The 13993-nt window shown below is 42.4% G+C and overlaps 1 protein-coding gene and 1 pseudogene across 2 annotated transcripts in view; one reads left to right on the top strand and one right to left on the bottom strand.

Moving 5' to 3' along the window:
• The first annotated feature begins 1905 nt into the window (after positions 1 to 1905).
• Positions 1906 to 13993, top strand: part of ARHGAP18 (Rho GTPase activating protein 18) — a 60840-nt gene continuing 48752 nt past the window's right edge. For both annotated transcript variants that reach the window (XM_044424725.1, XM_044424736.1), the window contains exon 1: positions 1906 to 2027. In XM_044424725.1, the coding sequence (XP_044280660.1) occupies positions 1906 to 2027 (122 nt within the window). The remainder of the gene's footprint in view (positions 2028 to 13993) is intronic.
• Positions 11428 to 12191, bottom strand: LOC123020689 (annotated as a pseudogene).

Below are 13993 nucleotides of genomic sequence, written 5' to 3' on the forward strand. Positions count from 1 at the left end.
GCAAAGCCTGATTCTGTTTTTAATGTCAGCAGTTCTCACTGAGACTTCTGCAGTAACACTAGAAGAGAGAATGCCTTTTCCTCATGGCCAGTCAGCACCAATGTAATTGCAGGTTGCCTGTTTTCCAGGCAAGTATGTTAGTAGCTCCCTCTCAACTTTCTCCTCAGAGGAACATCAGGTCATTTTTATTTCAGTCGGCTTTTAACTAGGCAGGCGTGAACTGATCATATTGCCCTCTTATTAATTGAAATGAGAATTTTCATGGTTAACACGTAATATAATCATTTAATATAATACATAACCATATATGGCATAATTGGCATCATTATACTTTATATGGAAGCATATAAGGTTCCTTAATATGAAAAGAAATTTTAGAATTCGGACTGCAAACCTATATATGCTTCCTTGGAGGGATCAGTGGACAGAGCAAAGTGTATTTCAAAGTAAATATAGTTAGCTCTGTGTCAGTAGCCAACCTGAACTGATGGGCTATTTGTCCCGACACAAAGATGGGAATCACTGGGTGCATGTGGGTAAAGGAAGGCAACCAACCATTGGATTGGGCAAGATGGCAGAAAAGCTTCTATGTGGAAAAGCTCCATAATATCAATGTGCTGTTTATGATTTTGATAATAAGGTCAGCTGCCTTAAGAATTGTATTGTTTTGCTTTTCTTTGGCGGTTAAGATTTGTTTCAGTATTTTATCACTATAAATCACCTTTGGTGCCTTGGCAGAAGTGGAGTGCAGAAATAATAAAAATGATTATGATGTTCGGTAATACTTTTGACATTTTGCAGGGCTACCCCTACCTGTAGTGTGAATTGAGTTAGTTTTTCAAGTAACTCGATTAGTTTTTTGTATGGAAAAAAAGAAAAACCCTTTTACTAGTCAATTTGCCCATACATACCTTTTTAATTATTTTGTGGCTCATCTGAAAGAAAAAATGAAAAGATCTGCAAATTCTTTCCTTCCCAGCTATTCTTGCTCACCATAAGCAACATAAGCATAAAGGCAGGTGGAAGGCCATTCTCTTTTCTTAAAAATATAAAAGGGGAGGGGAAAAAACCAAAGGATTATAGCAATAGCTTGCTTGCACATTCCTTTCTAAAATAGACATTGAAGGGAAAGTAAAGCTGACCAGAATTTTCAGCAGTCTGGTTCGATCTTTTGGTCCTCCTGTCATTTACAAGCGTCTGCAAATCTATGCAAAAAGCACCTCTGTGCATAAGCATTGTGCTGTTGGTTGGCCGGAACAACATTTCCATGTTAATACCAGATAGATAAAAAACAGAACAAAAGCCTGCAACTGATGAATGACAATACACAACATCTGTACATTCACGGCCAAAAGCCGAGATCTTGCCTTTTCTCATTCCTGCCGATCACTTTTCCAGATTCTTCGTTTTATCGAGATTGTATCCACAGGCCTTGAGCAAGTCTGTTTAAAAACAAGCAAGCACACTGTAAGTCAAGGGTTAAGAAACGTTCTGCTTGTGCTACGTTACCCAGCAGAGGTAATCCACTGGGAAGAAGAAAAGAAGACAAAGCAAAGCGGGAGGCTTTCGCAAAACCCTTTCCTTGCAAGCTGGGAAGCGTGAATACTGCTCATGTGCTTAAATCATTAAGCCATGAGTACAACGCTGCAAAAAGAAGGGAGCCGCGCGGGGCTCCGCGGGCAAATCTGGCGTGAGTCATCGAGTGTGACTGGAGGCAGGAAGGTCACTCTCGCTCTGGTCGGTCTCAACTCCTCCTCCGGCCTATCTGAAGCGCCGGCCTCAAAGGGGAGGATCCGCGCGATGCTAATGAGCCAAGTTGCCGGGCGAGGCAGGAACTTCGCAGCCCTTGCTCTGGTTCGGCGGCGGCGGCGGCGGCGGCGAGAAGGCGATGCCATCGCTCCCATCATGAGCCGCTGGTCGACTTCCCAGGGAGTTGTCCTGACAGCCTATCACCCCAGCAGCGGCCACAGCGCTGATCAGGCCAGCGGGAACCCCGCCGAAGACACCGCAGACGCCTCTTCCTCCAGGTAGGGACTCGCTCCAGAGGTCCTGCGCTCGCCAGGGGAAGCGGCTTGCCGGCACGGGCTGCCGCGCGGATGGGGGAGGAAACCGAGGCTTGCTTACCTGTTGACGTAGGCACGCTGGCTGGAGCCAGGTACGAAAGGCTGGCGGCGCTGGATCATATGACCAAGTTTAAATGTCCAGGGAAGGCTAAATAACAGCAGCCATGAGGTGCAATGCTTACGTTGCTCTGGCGCTGCAGGTGGCAGGTGCGTGGTGGCACTAAGTAGACGGGGGACACCGCAGGAAAGGAAAGGCACCAGTAATGCATAAGATCAGATGTCTCACAATTCAATCTGCTGGGAAAAAGCAGCTGTGGCACCGGGAAAATGCTTGGGCAGAGTGAACAGGAAAGTGGAGGAGCATTCTTCCCACATTGAAAGGAATGACCTTAGGTTTTTCATTAATGTTTCCAGCCTAAACGTTTTCTTTGAAGGAAATCCCATTGCTTTTGCTTTATACTTTCAAATAAGAATGCATTCTGCAGTAGGCAACCCTGATCTTAGTTTCTCCAGAAAGCAATCAAGCAGGCTTTTCCAGAATATTTTATTTTAAAGCATATTTTCTTTTGTCTTCCAGGAGGTAAAAATATATTTAAGAAACAAACTTTTTTAAAATTGTAAAATGGGCTGATGTTTATCAGTTTTTAATAAACAAGAACAAAGATTCTCTTTTGTATAGATTGCAGAGGTGTAAATCATTCCCCAGTAGGTGGAATGGTTCAGCTTGTTCATCCAAGCCTTTGGTGATCTCCACCAACAACCCTGCAGAAGCCTTCTGAGGTAATAACCTCAGAACTTCTTTTACTTTCTTTGAGATGCACTTGCATGCATGAAAAATACTGATTTCATACAAAGTAGTACCTTGAGATGAACACTGATATGTGAAAACAGGTACAACTGCACTGAGATCCCTGGCTGCTAAAGTTGGACTGGGAGGAAGGAACACAAATGTGATTAAAATATCCAACTTCTATTTCAGGGATGTATTTCTTAATGCATAAGGGTTTCCTGCACAATCTGCACCATGCACTGTATTTTTAATGTTTAAACAACATAACTGTAAAGCAGTGATTCATTTTAGTGTTCTTCCTTTTAATAATGCATGGAGAAGAGATAATTAGGCACAGGCCTAATTTTCCATCTGAAAGCATCTGTCTTGCATTGTAAGTCATACCAGATATGCACCACAATCCTATACATTTCACTAGAATTAAATACCATGATGAGGCTGACTCTCAAGAATTGGTATCCCTTCCATACAGAGGTAGTCAATATTAATTTTGGCTGGAAAGTCATTTGACATGTCTTGTCATGTCAATCTGAAGGGTGTATCTCCTGACACACATCAGTCCCCAGATGCGGATTGGACTTGATCGTTATTCAAATCAGTGTGACTTTCTTTCAAGTAAACATGCTTAGGAATTCTGTGGGTGTAAATTACATATTCCAGGTAGATACCGTATTTTTCGCTCTATAAGATGCACCTGACCATAAGATGCACCTAGTTTTTAGAGGAGGAAAACAAGAAAAAATATTCTGAATCAAATGGTTTACTAAACTATTTAATAAACTATAACAGAATACAGTAATACTGTATTTCAACCTTGTAAAGTGAACAGCAGTCAACAGTGGCATTAAGAACCATCATCACTGTCGTTAACAAAAGAGAGACTTTAAAGTTCGAGTACTCTTCTAGTTTTTGTTGAACCCATAGAACTCATCATCACTAGGGTCAGAATTTATGAAGCTCTGTTGCTCACAATCACTGACATCACTTTCTTAGTCATTAGTGGAATTATTGAAGGAATCCACAATCTACACCAGTTATACAAGAGCTGCTGCAGACAATTCAATAACAAATCTAAAAAAGCCAGTAATGTCCACGCTGCCCTACTAGTAAATAATAGAAAAAAACTTCTGACAAAAAATGAGATATTGTACGGTAAATCAAACACACAGCGGACTAAGTAGCCTTTGAAGAATAAACTTCATACACGAAGATAACGCTGTTCAAATATCCACTGATCCTAAAAAAAAAATGTGATCAACTAACAGATAACTGATCCATGGAAAGCTTCCTGATAATCACAGGCACATTCCCCATCACTTCCCCATGGGCTTCATTAAAAGACGGGTTGCCATTTGAAAACACACACCGACCTGTGATTAACAGCTGTCCCCTGCACTGGACGAGGGGGGCGGAGCAGGGTGCGCTGAACGCGTGCCGGCCAGGTGGTGCCACGTGGGGCCGGCAGCGTGCCGGCGGTGGTCTTCCGGGCGGCGTGGCGGTGGCAGGTCTTCCCAGGCTGTGGGGGTGAGCAGTTCCCGCATGGTGGGGGTGAGCAGTCCGTCTCTCCGTGCGGCCAGTGGGTTAAAGTCCGCGGCTCCTCCTCCTCCGCACGCCTCCCCCTGAGCGGCACAGCTCTCACCTGCACCGGGGGGGGGGGGGAGAAGGGCGCGCCGAGCGCGTGTTGGCCAGGTGGTGCCACATGGGGCTGGTAGCGTGCTGGCGGTGGTCTTCTGGGCGGCGCAGCAGCAGGTCTTCCCAGGCGGTGAGGGTGAGCAGTTTCCAGGCGGTGGGGGTGAGCAGTCCGTCTCTCCATGCGGTCAGCGGGTTAAAGCCCATGGCTCCTCCTCCTCCGCACCTCTCCCCCCGAGCGGCACAGCTCTCACCTGCGCCGGAGGGGGAGGTGGAGCAGCGTACGCCGAGCGCATGCTGGCCAGGTGGTGCCACGTGGTGCAGGCGGGCCGGCAGCGTCCCGGGCGTCGGGCACACACACATTCGCTCTATAAGACGCACAGACATTTCCCCTTACTTTTGAGGGGGGAAAAGTGCATCTTATAGAGCGAAAAATACGGTAATTCCAGGTGACTTGGATAAGGGACTCAAGGCATGCAGTTCATAATTACACTTGGCTCCTGCCCATCTTCCAAGAAGTCCAGGGCAATGTGAAGAATGCACTGCTGGGAAGGCCAATGGCTTCTTTGTGCTTCTCCACCCTGCCCAGCTTGCTGGGGCTGTAACCAGTACAGACAAACTGGCACATTGGAATTTTTCTTCCACTCAGGACAATAGCTGAGAAACTGAATCTGAGTTTTAGTTTTCAATATTAGCATTCTTCACCTGCCCTGCACACTCAGGAAATAATGTATCTAAAATGTGAAAAGTTCTGCTTCTAAATAAACTGGTTTTTAAAAGGAGTTTATTAATTTTTTCAAATGCAGAGAAAGGGAAAAAAGATGATCAAACTTAAATCTATCAGTTGATAGATGGTAACACATTCAGGCTTTTTTGCACATTCCTTTACAGGGAGAAATATTGGCGCAGTTGGTGGGCTGCTCCAGTCAATTTTCCATATGTTGAGCCAAAGACTTTGATAGATGTTGCAGCATATGCCCTTGGTTTTTATATGAAAAATATGCCATATTATATGAAATAGCTTAAATCTAGCTGTCTTTAATTTATGTCCATTTTTTCTGCCATGACAAGGACCTTGTGCAGAGGAAGTAACCATAAATAATCTTGATGAGGTCAGCATTTGTGTTGCTCCATTGAAATAGCAAATTGAGCATCCTAATCCTATGAGCCTGCCAACTGTGTAACAATGTAATTACAACTTCTGTAGGATAGGAAGGAAGTGAAGAATGTTTGCTTGCTCATGAACAGCAGCTTTTGGCTGCGCTAACCCTCCCCCTCTCCAGATGTGCTTAATTTGGCTTCCTTCCAAAGAAACATTTTAGCCCATAGCTCTACATATCTGTTCTCCCAAATGCAAGCTATATCAAGATACAATAAACTGTCATTTTGATTCAAAAAGTTACATTATACTTTATTTTAATGATTAAAATGTATTTTAAGACAATTCAAAGAGATATTTGTATAGAATGTATTGTGTGCAGGAACAGTAGTCAGTATAAAGAGAAGTCACTTTCCAGACATCCTGTTATGTTTGCTGTTTCTTTAATACAATTAAGCAGATTCTAATCTCATTCATAAAACTTCATCAGTGGAAAATAAAACAAGAGCTTTGGAGAGTAGGGACACCCTGTAATGATAGCAACTGCAAATTGCAGAGCTCAGTTTAACCAAACTGGAATCCCAAAAATAGGAAATACTGCTGTGGTTTGGTGTCCTGTGAAACAGTAGGCTTCTACAGATGTTCTGGAAAGAGTATAATTTACCATAAAGCAGGGGTCTCAAACTCGCGGCCCGCGGGCCAATTGCCAGGACGGGCGGGGCACGGGAGAGGGGCTCTGCGGCCTTCCAAGCACCGGTGGCGCCCAGGCCGGCCTCCGGGAGCCACGCGGGATGGGCGGCCCACCACCACCGCTTGATGCGGCCCAGCCTCACCCAGACTCTACTTCCAGCAGCCCCCAGGTAAGTTGAGTTTGAGACCCCTGCCATAAAGTATCATATGAGGACCTGTGCAGGATTCTGCTTTGTGCTGTGTTTTGTCCTCTCTTGCTCAAGATGGTTGATTGGGATTGGGAGAATAGCATGTGGCATGGAAATGTTATTCTCCCTCTCCAAGCTCTGTGGCATTGATATGAGGCTACTGTGGCCTTTTTCTCTCAACTGTGTTTTTTTTTAAATTGGGAGATCCAATCACATATCTTCAGCTGTCACATCTGATTTGGTGAAGCTCTTTTACTCTGTGATGGGGAATAGTGCTAGCCACTTGTTCTTCAGAAGAATGGTAGAGACAAATAAGCTGAGATGTTTGATAGGATAAAAGGTTTGCTTAGCTATTTTGCCAAAGATTGCAGTGATAGCTTGTTTGTCATCCAGTTACAGAAAGATGAAGAGGTGCTAATAAATGTTGCACATTGAAAATACAGTAATTTGATACAGATAGGATCACATTCTCATTTGTAAAGAAACAGCTTCCATTGTTTTACTGTTGTATATGTCATTTAATAGAAAGCTGCCATACTCCAGCCTCTCTGCATGTAGTTATGTAATAAGTCAGCATGGACATTGCAACAAAAAGTGGTGCTAACTTGCTAAAGGCTGTTAAGAACCTGAATGAGGACTGTATTCTTACAATGACTGTATAATTACCATATAACTCAGAGATGATGGCTGGAGATTAAAAAATACACATATTTTCCACCTTGGAACATAATAGCCTGAATCTCTTTCTGGATACACTAAATAGGTATGGCTAGGTGAAGTTTGTGAAGATGTGAATCTCCTGTATCCATGGAAGCCCACCATACAATGGAAAATGATGAAAAATCTTGGTTCTTAATCATGTGAAAAGCCTACAAAGTCACTATAGGCAAGTGGAGGTCAATGAATTTGACAGCACAGGAAGGGGCAGAGCTAGAGTACTTCCTCTCCCCTCCCATTAAAGTTAGCCACGAGGATGCTTCTTAGAGAACTGGGGCTAACCTGTATCTGATACCCCATTAAAAATTGTCTACTTTCCCTTTTTTCCCTTCTTACCAATGTCCTGAACAGATAATTGTTGGCTGAAAAACCTGAAAGCCCCTCTGAATGTTAACTAAATATTCTGGAGTAAATATAACTGTGGTGCTTCTGCTTAAGTTTTTGAACCTTGGTAGAAGTTGAACAGCTATTTTGTTCTACTGGACCTATGTTTACCAAAATCATACGTTCTAACAAATGGACAAAAGGCTATAGTTCTGATCCCATTCACACTTGGAAGTAAATCCTATTGAAATCAGTGTGACTTGCTTCTAAGTTAATATGTCCGAGATGTGAGTATGTTAACACTTTCATCAAGAAGGTAGGCGTCTGGAGAAGACAGCATGAGATTGATGGGTTGTGAAGAAGGTTCTTTTGCTACCTATCTGATTATTCTGCCAGTATTTCTCCAAGTGGAAACTCTTCCGTGTTCTCTCTGTTTCTGTGTCATGATCCCTCAGGGATCTGTTCTTTCTCTACACACTGTCCTTGGGTGACCCTGTCAGTTCCAAAGACTTCAATGTCATCTGTACACAGCAGACCTTGGACTGACTTCTCTACCTGTGGACTGACTTCTCATTTCAGTCTCTCATTAACTGTTTTTCTGATAGTTATAGTTGGAAGTTTTTTTAATGTCATATCATATCTGGAGAAGGACTCATGTGATGAAGGAGAAAAGGAAGAAAGGCAACATTGTAGACCTCAAGCAGGCCTAATTGATAAACAGGGTTGGTTGACCGCCTTACCCTGGAGTACGCAAAAGAACAACCTGGTTTCTCCTTGGCTGTTTCTGAACTTCTGCAAATACAGAAATCAGCCAGAGAAAAGTTACCCCTCTGAACAGTCTAGGAACAGACATGAGTAGAAGCAGCTCAAACAGAAGGTACAGGGTGGATCTCCCTTAAAAACAACATGCTGACCCACTTAACCAGTTGTATTTATTTATGACCAACTATAAAGTAGCCCAGCTGATGTCAGCTTGCTGCTTCAGCTCTGTGATTTACCTTGCTGTACTGGACCTGGCAGATTCTTAGACCTTTGGCTATCTACCAGGACCATTCTCCTGGATACCCCGAGTGGTCTGGAACGCTTGGTATGATGGACCCTGCAGGCTGAATTTGGTACCAATTTAATCTTGCCTCTGCTTCCTTTGTTAATTGTACAGTACAGTTGTGCCTTGTAGTTCGAATGACTCTAACATTGAATGATCCAGAATTCAAATGTTAGAGTTGTGATAAAATTGCTCCACAGTTCAAACAATGCTAGTGAAGTGAAAAAATGCAGTTGCAGCAAAAACGTTATCAGTTGTGCGCCCCCCCCAAAAAGCCTCGATGTGCTGAATCGATTCATCTTGATTTGAATCGATTAATCTCATCCTGACGCGAATTGCTTCTTCTTGTATCAATTCGTCTTGAATTGATTCATCTTGTTTTGTCTTCAGTTGATGTGTCTTGTCTTGAATCGATTCACAACAGTGCAAGAATTATGGGCTAAGTGTGTTCGAAGCGAGGGGCGGTATTTTGAGGAGAATTAATGGCAATGTGTCTTACTGCATTTTTAAACATTTAAACATTCACCATATTTTTTATCACACCTTGTATACAGCCTCAAACTTCATTCATTTCTGTATTAAGTTTACCAAAATAGGTCTTGTTTAGGGTCTGGGAATGGATTAATTCACTTTCCATTATTTCTAATGGTGTAAATAGCTTTGGACTAAGGATGATTCAGAGTTCAAATGGCCTCCTGAAACAAATTAAGTTCAAAGTACCAGGCACCAGTGCATCTCTTGTGAATGACACTGCCTTCACCTGGGCTTTTTTCTTACTAAGACTATCCCATCCTTGTCCAGGACACTTGCTGATCTAGGAGCAGAATAGTTACCTTGGACATAATGGGTCGCACAGCCCTTGCTCCACAGTGAAATGAAGAGTTCTTTCCATTTTTAGAAGGAACTGAAGAAAGAAGGTAGTAATTTTCTATGATTTCCTCCTGCAGTATCACTTCCTGTAGTATTTCAGACAAACCCTCAAAACCAAATCCAGTTTCAAAAGCTCTGAAGGCTTTGGCACAAGCCTATAGGCCCAGTGCCCTGCTACCACGTTTGCCTAAGTGTATCCAACGAAATCAGTGACATATCGCTTCTTTGTTGACCCCTGTCTGTGTTGAATTTTAGAATTGAGCTCCTTAGAAGGACTTGCTCTCTTGTATGCTTTGAAGCTTCATGCAATCTGATAGAACTATATCCATCAATAATTAATAGCATATTATGGATAATGTATGGAATTGCCCATCGAAATGTGTGGAAAATTACCAAGTGGAACATATTCTGGATGAAATATGCATGCATAGTAGGATAATGGTGTAGAATGGATGGAATAGTAATAAAGTGAGGTGGAATAACAAATGTTTGATTTTTTTTCACACATATCCCTCTTCCCTTGGATATTGATTTTCCCCCCATGCATACTTTGTACCTCCATACTTAGCATCACTTTGCTGTATTTTTATTAAAAGAAAGTTCTTTTAATAAAGTTCTCAACTTTCCCCATCTTAGTGCCTTACACATATTTTGGACTGCTGAGAAGTGTAGTCCAAAACTTGGAGGGCTTCAGGGTGGGAAGCTGGTCTAACTTGAGCACTGAAATACTTTCTAGCGTTGTCCTTGAGGAATATTGCCTTCTGGGAGGAGCTTCTTGGGAAGCACCCTGCTGGTGGAACTGGATAGAACAGGCTTTTGCAGTGCAGACAAATGCAATATTTGCCTTTGATTTACTGTGTTGATTTTTTAAATCAAAATTTACTTTATATTGTGATTTTACAGTCATGACTTTAATGTTTATGTGGTATACTCTTTCTATAAGGTTTTCCTCCCTCACTTCCCTGGGCTCTTTGTGAGGAAGGGCAACATATTAAGTCAAATCCAATAATAATGTGCACTTAAAGGACTTCTGTGTCAAGTTAGGAAAGTCATCCATTGTTATAATTTAAGGGCTGATGTTCATGTTTGGATTCCATGGTCTGTGGGTATCAAGCATCTCTTGTGATCATCTGTCTCAAAATTCACTGCCCTGTGATTTTAGAACTCTAAGATGAAGACTTCCATGTTTACATCCAAGAGCAATTTTATAATTTCATATGAATGTCTTTACTCAGAAGACTGCTATCCTATTCTGTGGCCTTATATTTAGTAGCTGCACTTATATTCTTTCCAACCACTGTATCTCTGTGACTTCCACCCTAACTTTATTCCAAGAAAAAAGTTTTATTCCACGGTTAGGTATTTCAAAAGACTGTTATAATTCAGATGGAACCATGCTGTTAAGTGGTGCGTGCACAGAAGAGTTATTATATAACAAGAGTGACCAGACTTGCTTGCCAGAAGAGCCACATACCATAAATGTCTGACATTTGAGAGCCACAAGACATGGACAAATATTTATTTATTACTTATGTATTTATTATGACTTTATGAAAGTGTGTTCTTACTTATCAGCGCATTATTTTTTTTAATGTGCATGATAAGACGCACAGACACCTGGAACACTAACTGTGAGATGCCCTTCTCAAGGAAATGTAACTTTAGAAACAAGAACAACTCAAAGCAAATGCCATATTAATTTAAAAAATGCAGGGTTTACTATTGTCACAGACAGAACCCTGGCAATTACAGTTTGGTGAGAGGTGCTGAGAATCCTTTGTTAGAATTCTAACATGTCCTATCAGGGTCTTTGAAGGAGGTGTAGAAGGGACAAGCAGCAATAGGACAGCTACCTTCAGGGAATGTCACACAAACAACACAATTCTCTTTGGAGTTGCGAGTGGCCCCATTTCTCTCCACATTCAGGAAGGGGGTCAAGATACCTCTTCCACAGGTGACTTTTTAAAAAAAATTGCCTCAACATTTAGTCTTTATTAGCATTTTGACTTCATACTTTTCAATTTTGTGTATATCCAACCCCACTGCAATTAAAGGCTCCATGCATTAGCAATAACTGAAGAGAGCTGCAATTTGAGGGCATTTCCAATTATTACAGATCTTAGGACAAGATCAGTACAAAAATGTAACAAATAAGTCACAATATAAAATAGCAGCTCCACAGAATTTTCATGTTTTACTTAAAGTGACAGTTCAGACTGCTTCATTCTTTGATGCTTCATCTAAGCTCTCCACAAGATCTGGTACTTCTTCTTCATCATCTTCTCCAGTAGCAAGAGATGCTTTTCCGTTCACAGATTATTTGGGTAGAGCTTCTGCTAGTCTCCTCAAGCTTGACAGACTGTCAGCACCAAGCTGGTTTAAGATGCTAGGCAATATTTCAGTCAGTTACTTTGTCTCAGCATGGCCTGTGATTGTGAAAGTGTTAGCAGCTACAGAAGCTTGAAACTTAGGGTTGTTGAAGTGGATGACAGTGCCCTGGTTGGTAAACATGTTTACCCCTTCAATACCAGAAATGTTTTTTACTCCCAATTTCTTTGAGGAAAACTGAAGCTTCTTGTTATCTGCTGTAGCTGTTCTATGAACCATCTTCTTCTTTCTGCGGGCAGTACCCTTTCCACCAATGCGCACTTGTGCTTGAAACTTAGCAAGTTTCTCTTGATTCATGATAGCTTCTTTCATCTTCTCGGGAGGAAGACCCCGATCAGGGCAGGTCAGGAAGCAAGAGTATGCGGGGATGATAGCGCAGAGCCTGGCTGAAGCACACAAAAGGATGCAAGACGGTGGACGAAAAGACAGGTGACTTTTTAAAGTCAGAAGGAAGGCATGGAGCATGCTGGAGCACGCTCTCGTGAGGCCACTGGCCTAATTCCTCTCTTCCTGAGCCTTGGGAGAGCTCACCGCAATCATGCCCAAGCCATCACTGGGATCTGGACTTGAGCAGGGATACAGGGGTGCTCTGAGCCCTCTGCAAACTGCAAAATAAACTCAAAGAGTCACATGCAGGTCACAAGACTCAGTTTGGCCAACCCAGTTATAGAGAGAACTTGCTGAGTTATTTCTCTGAATGCTTCTAATCTGACTCTGGTGCCCCTATATAGCAGCAGAGCTTTTTCTTTTCTAATGTCTACTGTTCTCCTGACACAAAGCAACTGAGAAGGGCCAGAGCAGTTGTCTTTCACAACTGCAAGTCCTGTAACTTCAAAAACTCTGCCTTATCTGCAAGTCTCTTCTTATTGGGGTCCTATTCAGTGTTTTTGTTTCAACCACCCCTACTTATCACTTGGCAGGTTGCCTGTAAAATATGGAAGTACCTTTTTTAAGTGGTTTTGTTTTAAGCCCGTGTTTAGAATATTTTTAAACCCATTTTCTGCACAGAAGGAAGTGTGTGAAAAAAAACACCAAGCCATAATTTAGGGAGAACTATGCGAGTGCCAATATAATAGGAAAAGAAAGATAATTGCATATTAATTGTATCTGTTCAAATATCTTTTTTAATGAACAATCTGTTAATCTTGACACTGCAAATCCATTCGTTTGATAGCTAAATTATTGTAAACAAATGTGAACAATAAAAGCTAAAGCCAAAAGTTAGTGATGGACAATCCTACCCTTCTCGAATGTAGAGGCTGATGCTATAAAAACTAAAGGTTGGAATTACTCAAGACTTGACACTTGACCCATCATCTTACTGAAACATTTGCTTGTGGATGTTTAGGGTGCTTCCTTAGACTCCTGTAAATTTGCCTACTCTCATCCCATACACATTTCTGTACTGTGATTTCAGTTACAAACCAACCAGAAAAGGCTTCCTTGCAAAATTTGCCTTTATGTTGTCCTGTCTCCATTCAGTTTTTGTAATGATCTTAAAGGACTTTGATGCATAACTAATTGCATCATATTGTGGATCAAGATGTGCATTTCGATGGGCATTCCATCTTGAGTGTTGCCGTGCAGCTAAACAGGATCTACACAGAAATGCACATCTGGTATATGTCTAGTTCAAAATCCAGCAGGTAAAACATGCATGCACCTGCTGAGCTGGATAAGGTTATCATTCTGTTTTTCATAAGTAATGCAGAAATACAGCTCATGCTCTTGCATGGTGCAGCCTTCCTGCTGCCCCATGGACACTTTAGTGTGGTGTCAGCTCAGTCAGACACTAGACCGCAGTTTGATGTCACTCCTCGGGCATTTCTGTGGAGCTTAGTGAACTGTGTCTTATAATGTACAGTATTCCCCTGAAATTCGTGGGGGTTACATTCCTAAAGCACCCGCAAATTGTGAAAACCCGTGAATTTGGTGCCGGCCACCAAGGTGGTGCAGGCGGGAGGTGCAGGCCGGGCCAGGCTGGCAGAGATTGTTTTCTCCAAGCGAGTCCAAACTCGAAGGAGATGATCTTCTTGCGAGTAAGCCACCGCACGGTGAGGCACCAGCTTACTCGCAAGGAAATTGGCTTGGACTTGCTCGGAGAAAAATCCCAGGAAAGACTAAAGCTGCGAATGCTGAACCGTGACTTCACGGGGGTATACTGTAAGTGCAAAGATAAAGCAGTCACAT

This window comes from Varanus komodoensis, unplaced genomic scaffold (assembly GCF_004798865.1).
Source record: "Varanus komodoensis strain SLA01 unplaced genomic scaffold, ASM479886v1 scaffold1, whole genome shotgun sequence".
NCBI lineage: Eukaryota > Metazoa > Chordata > Lepidosauria > Squamata > Varanidae > Varanus > Varanus komodoensis.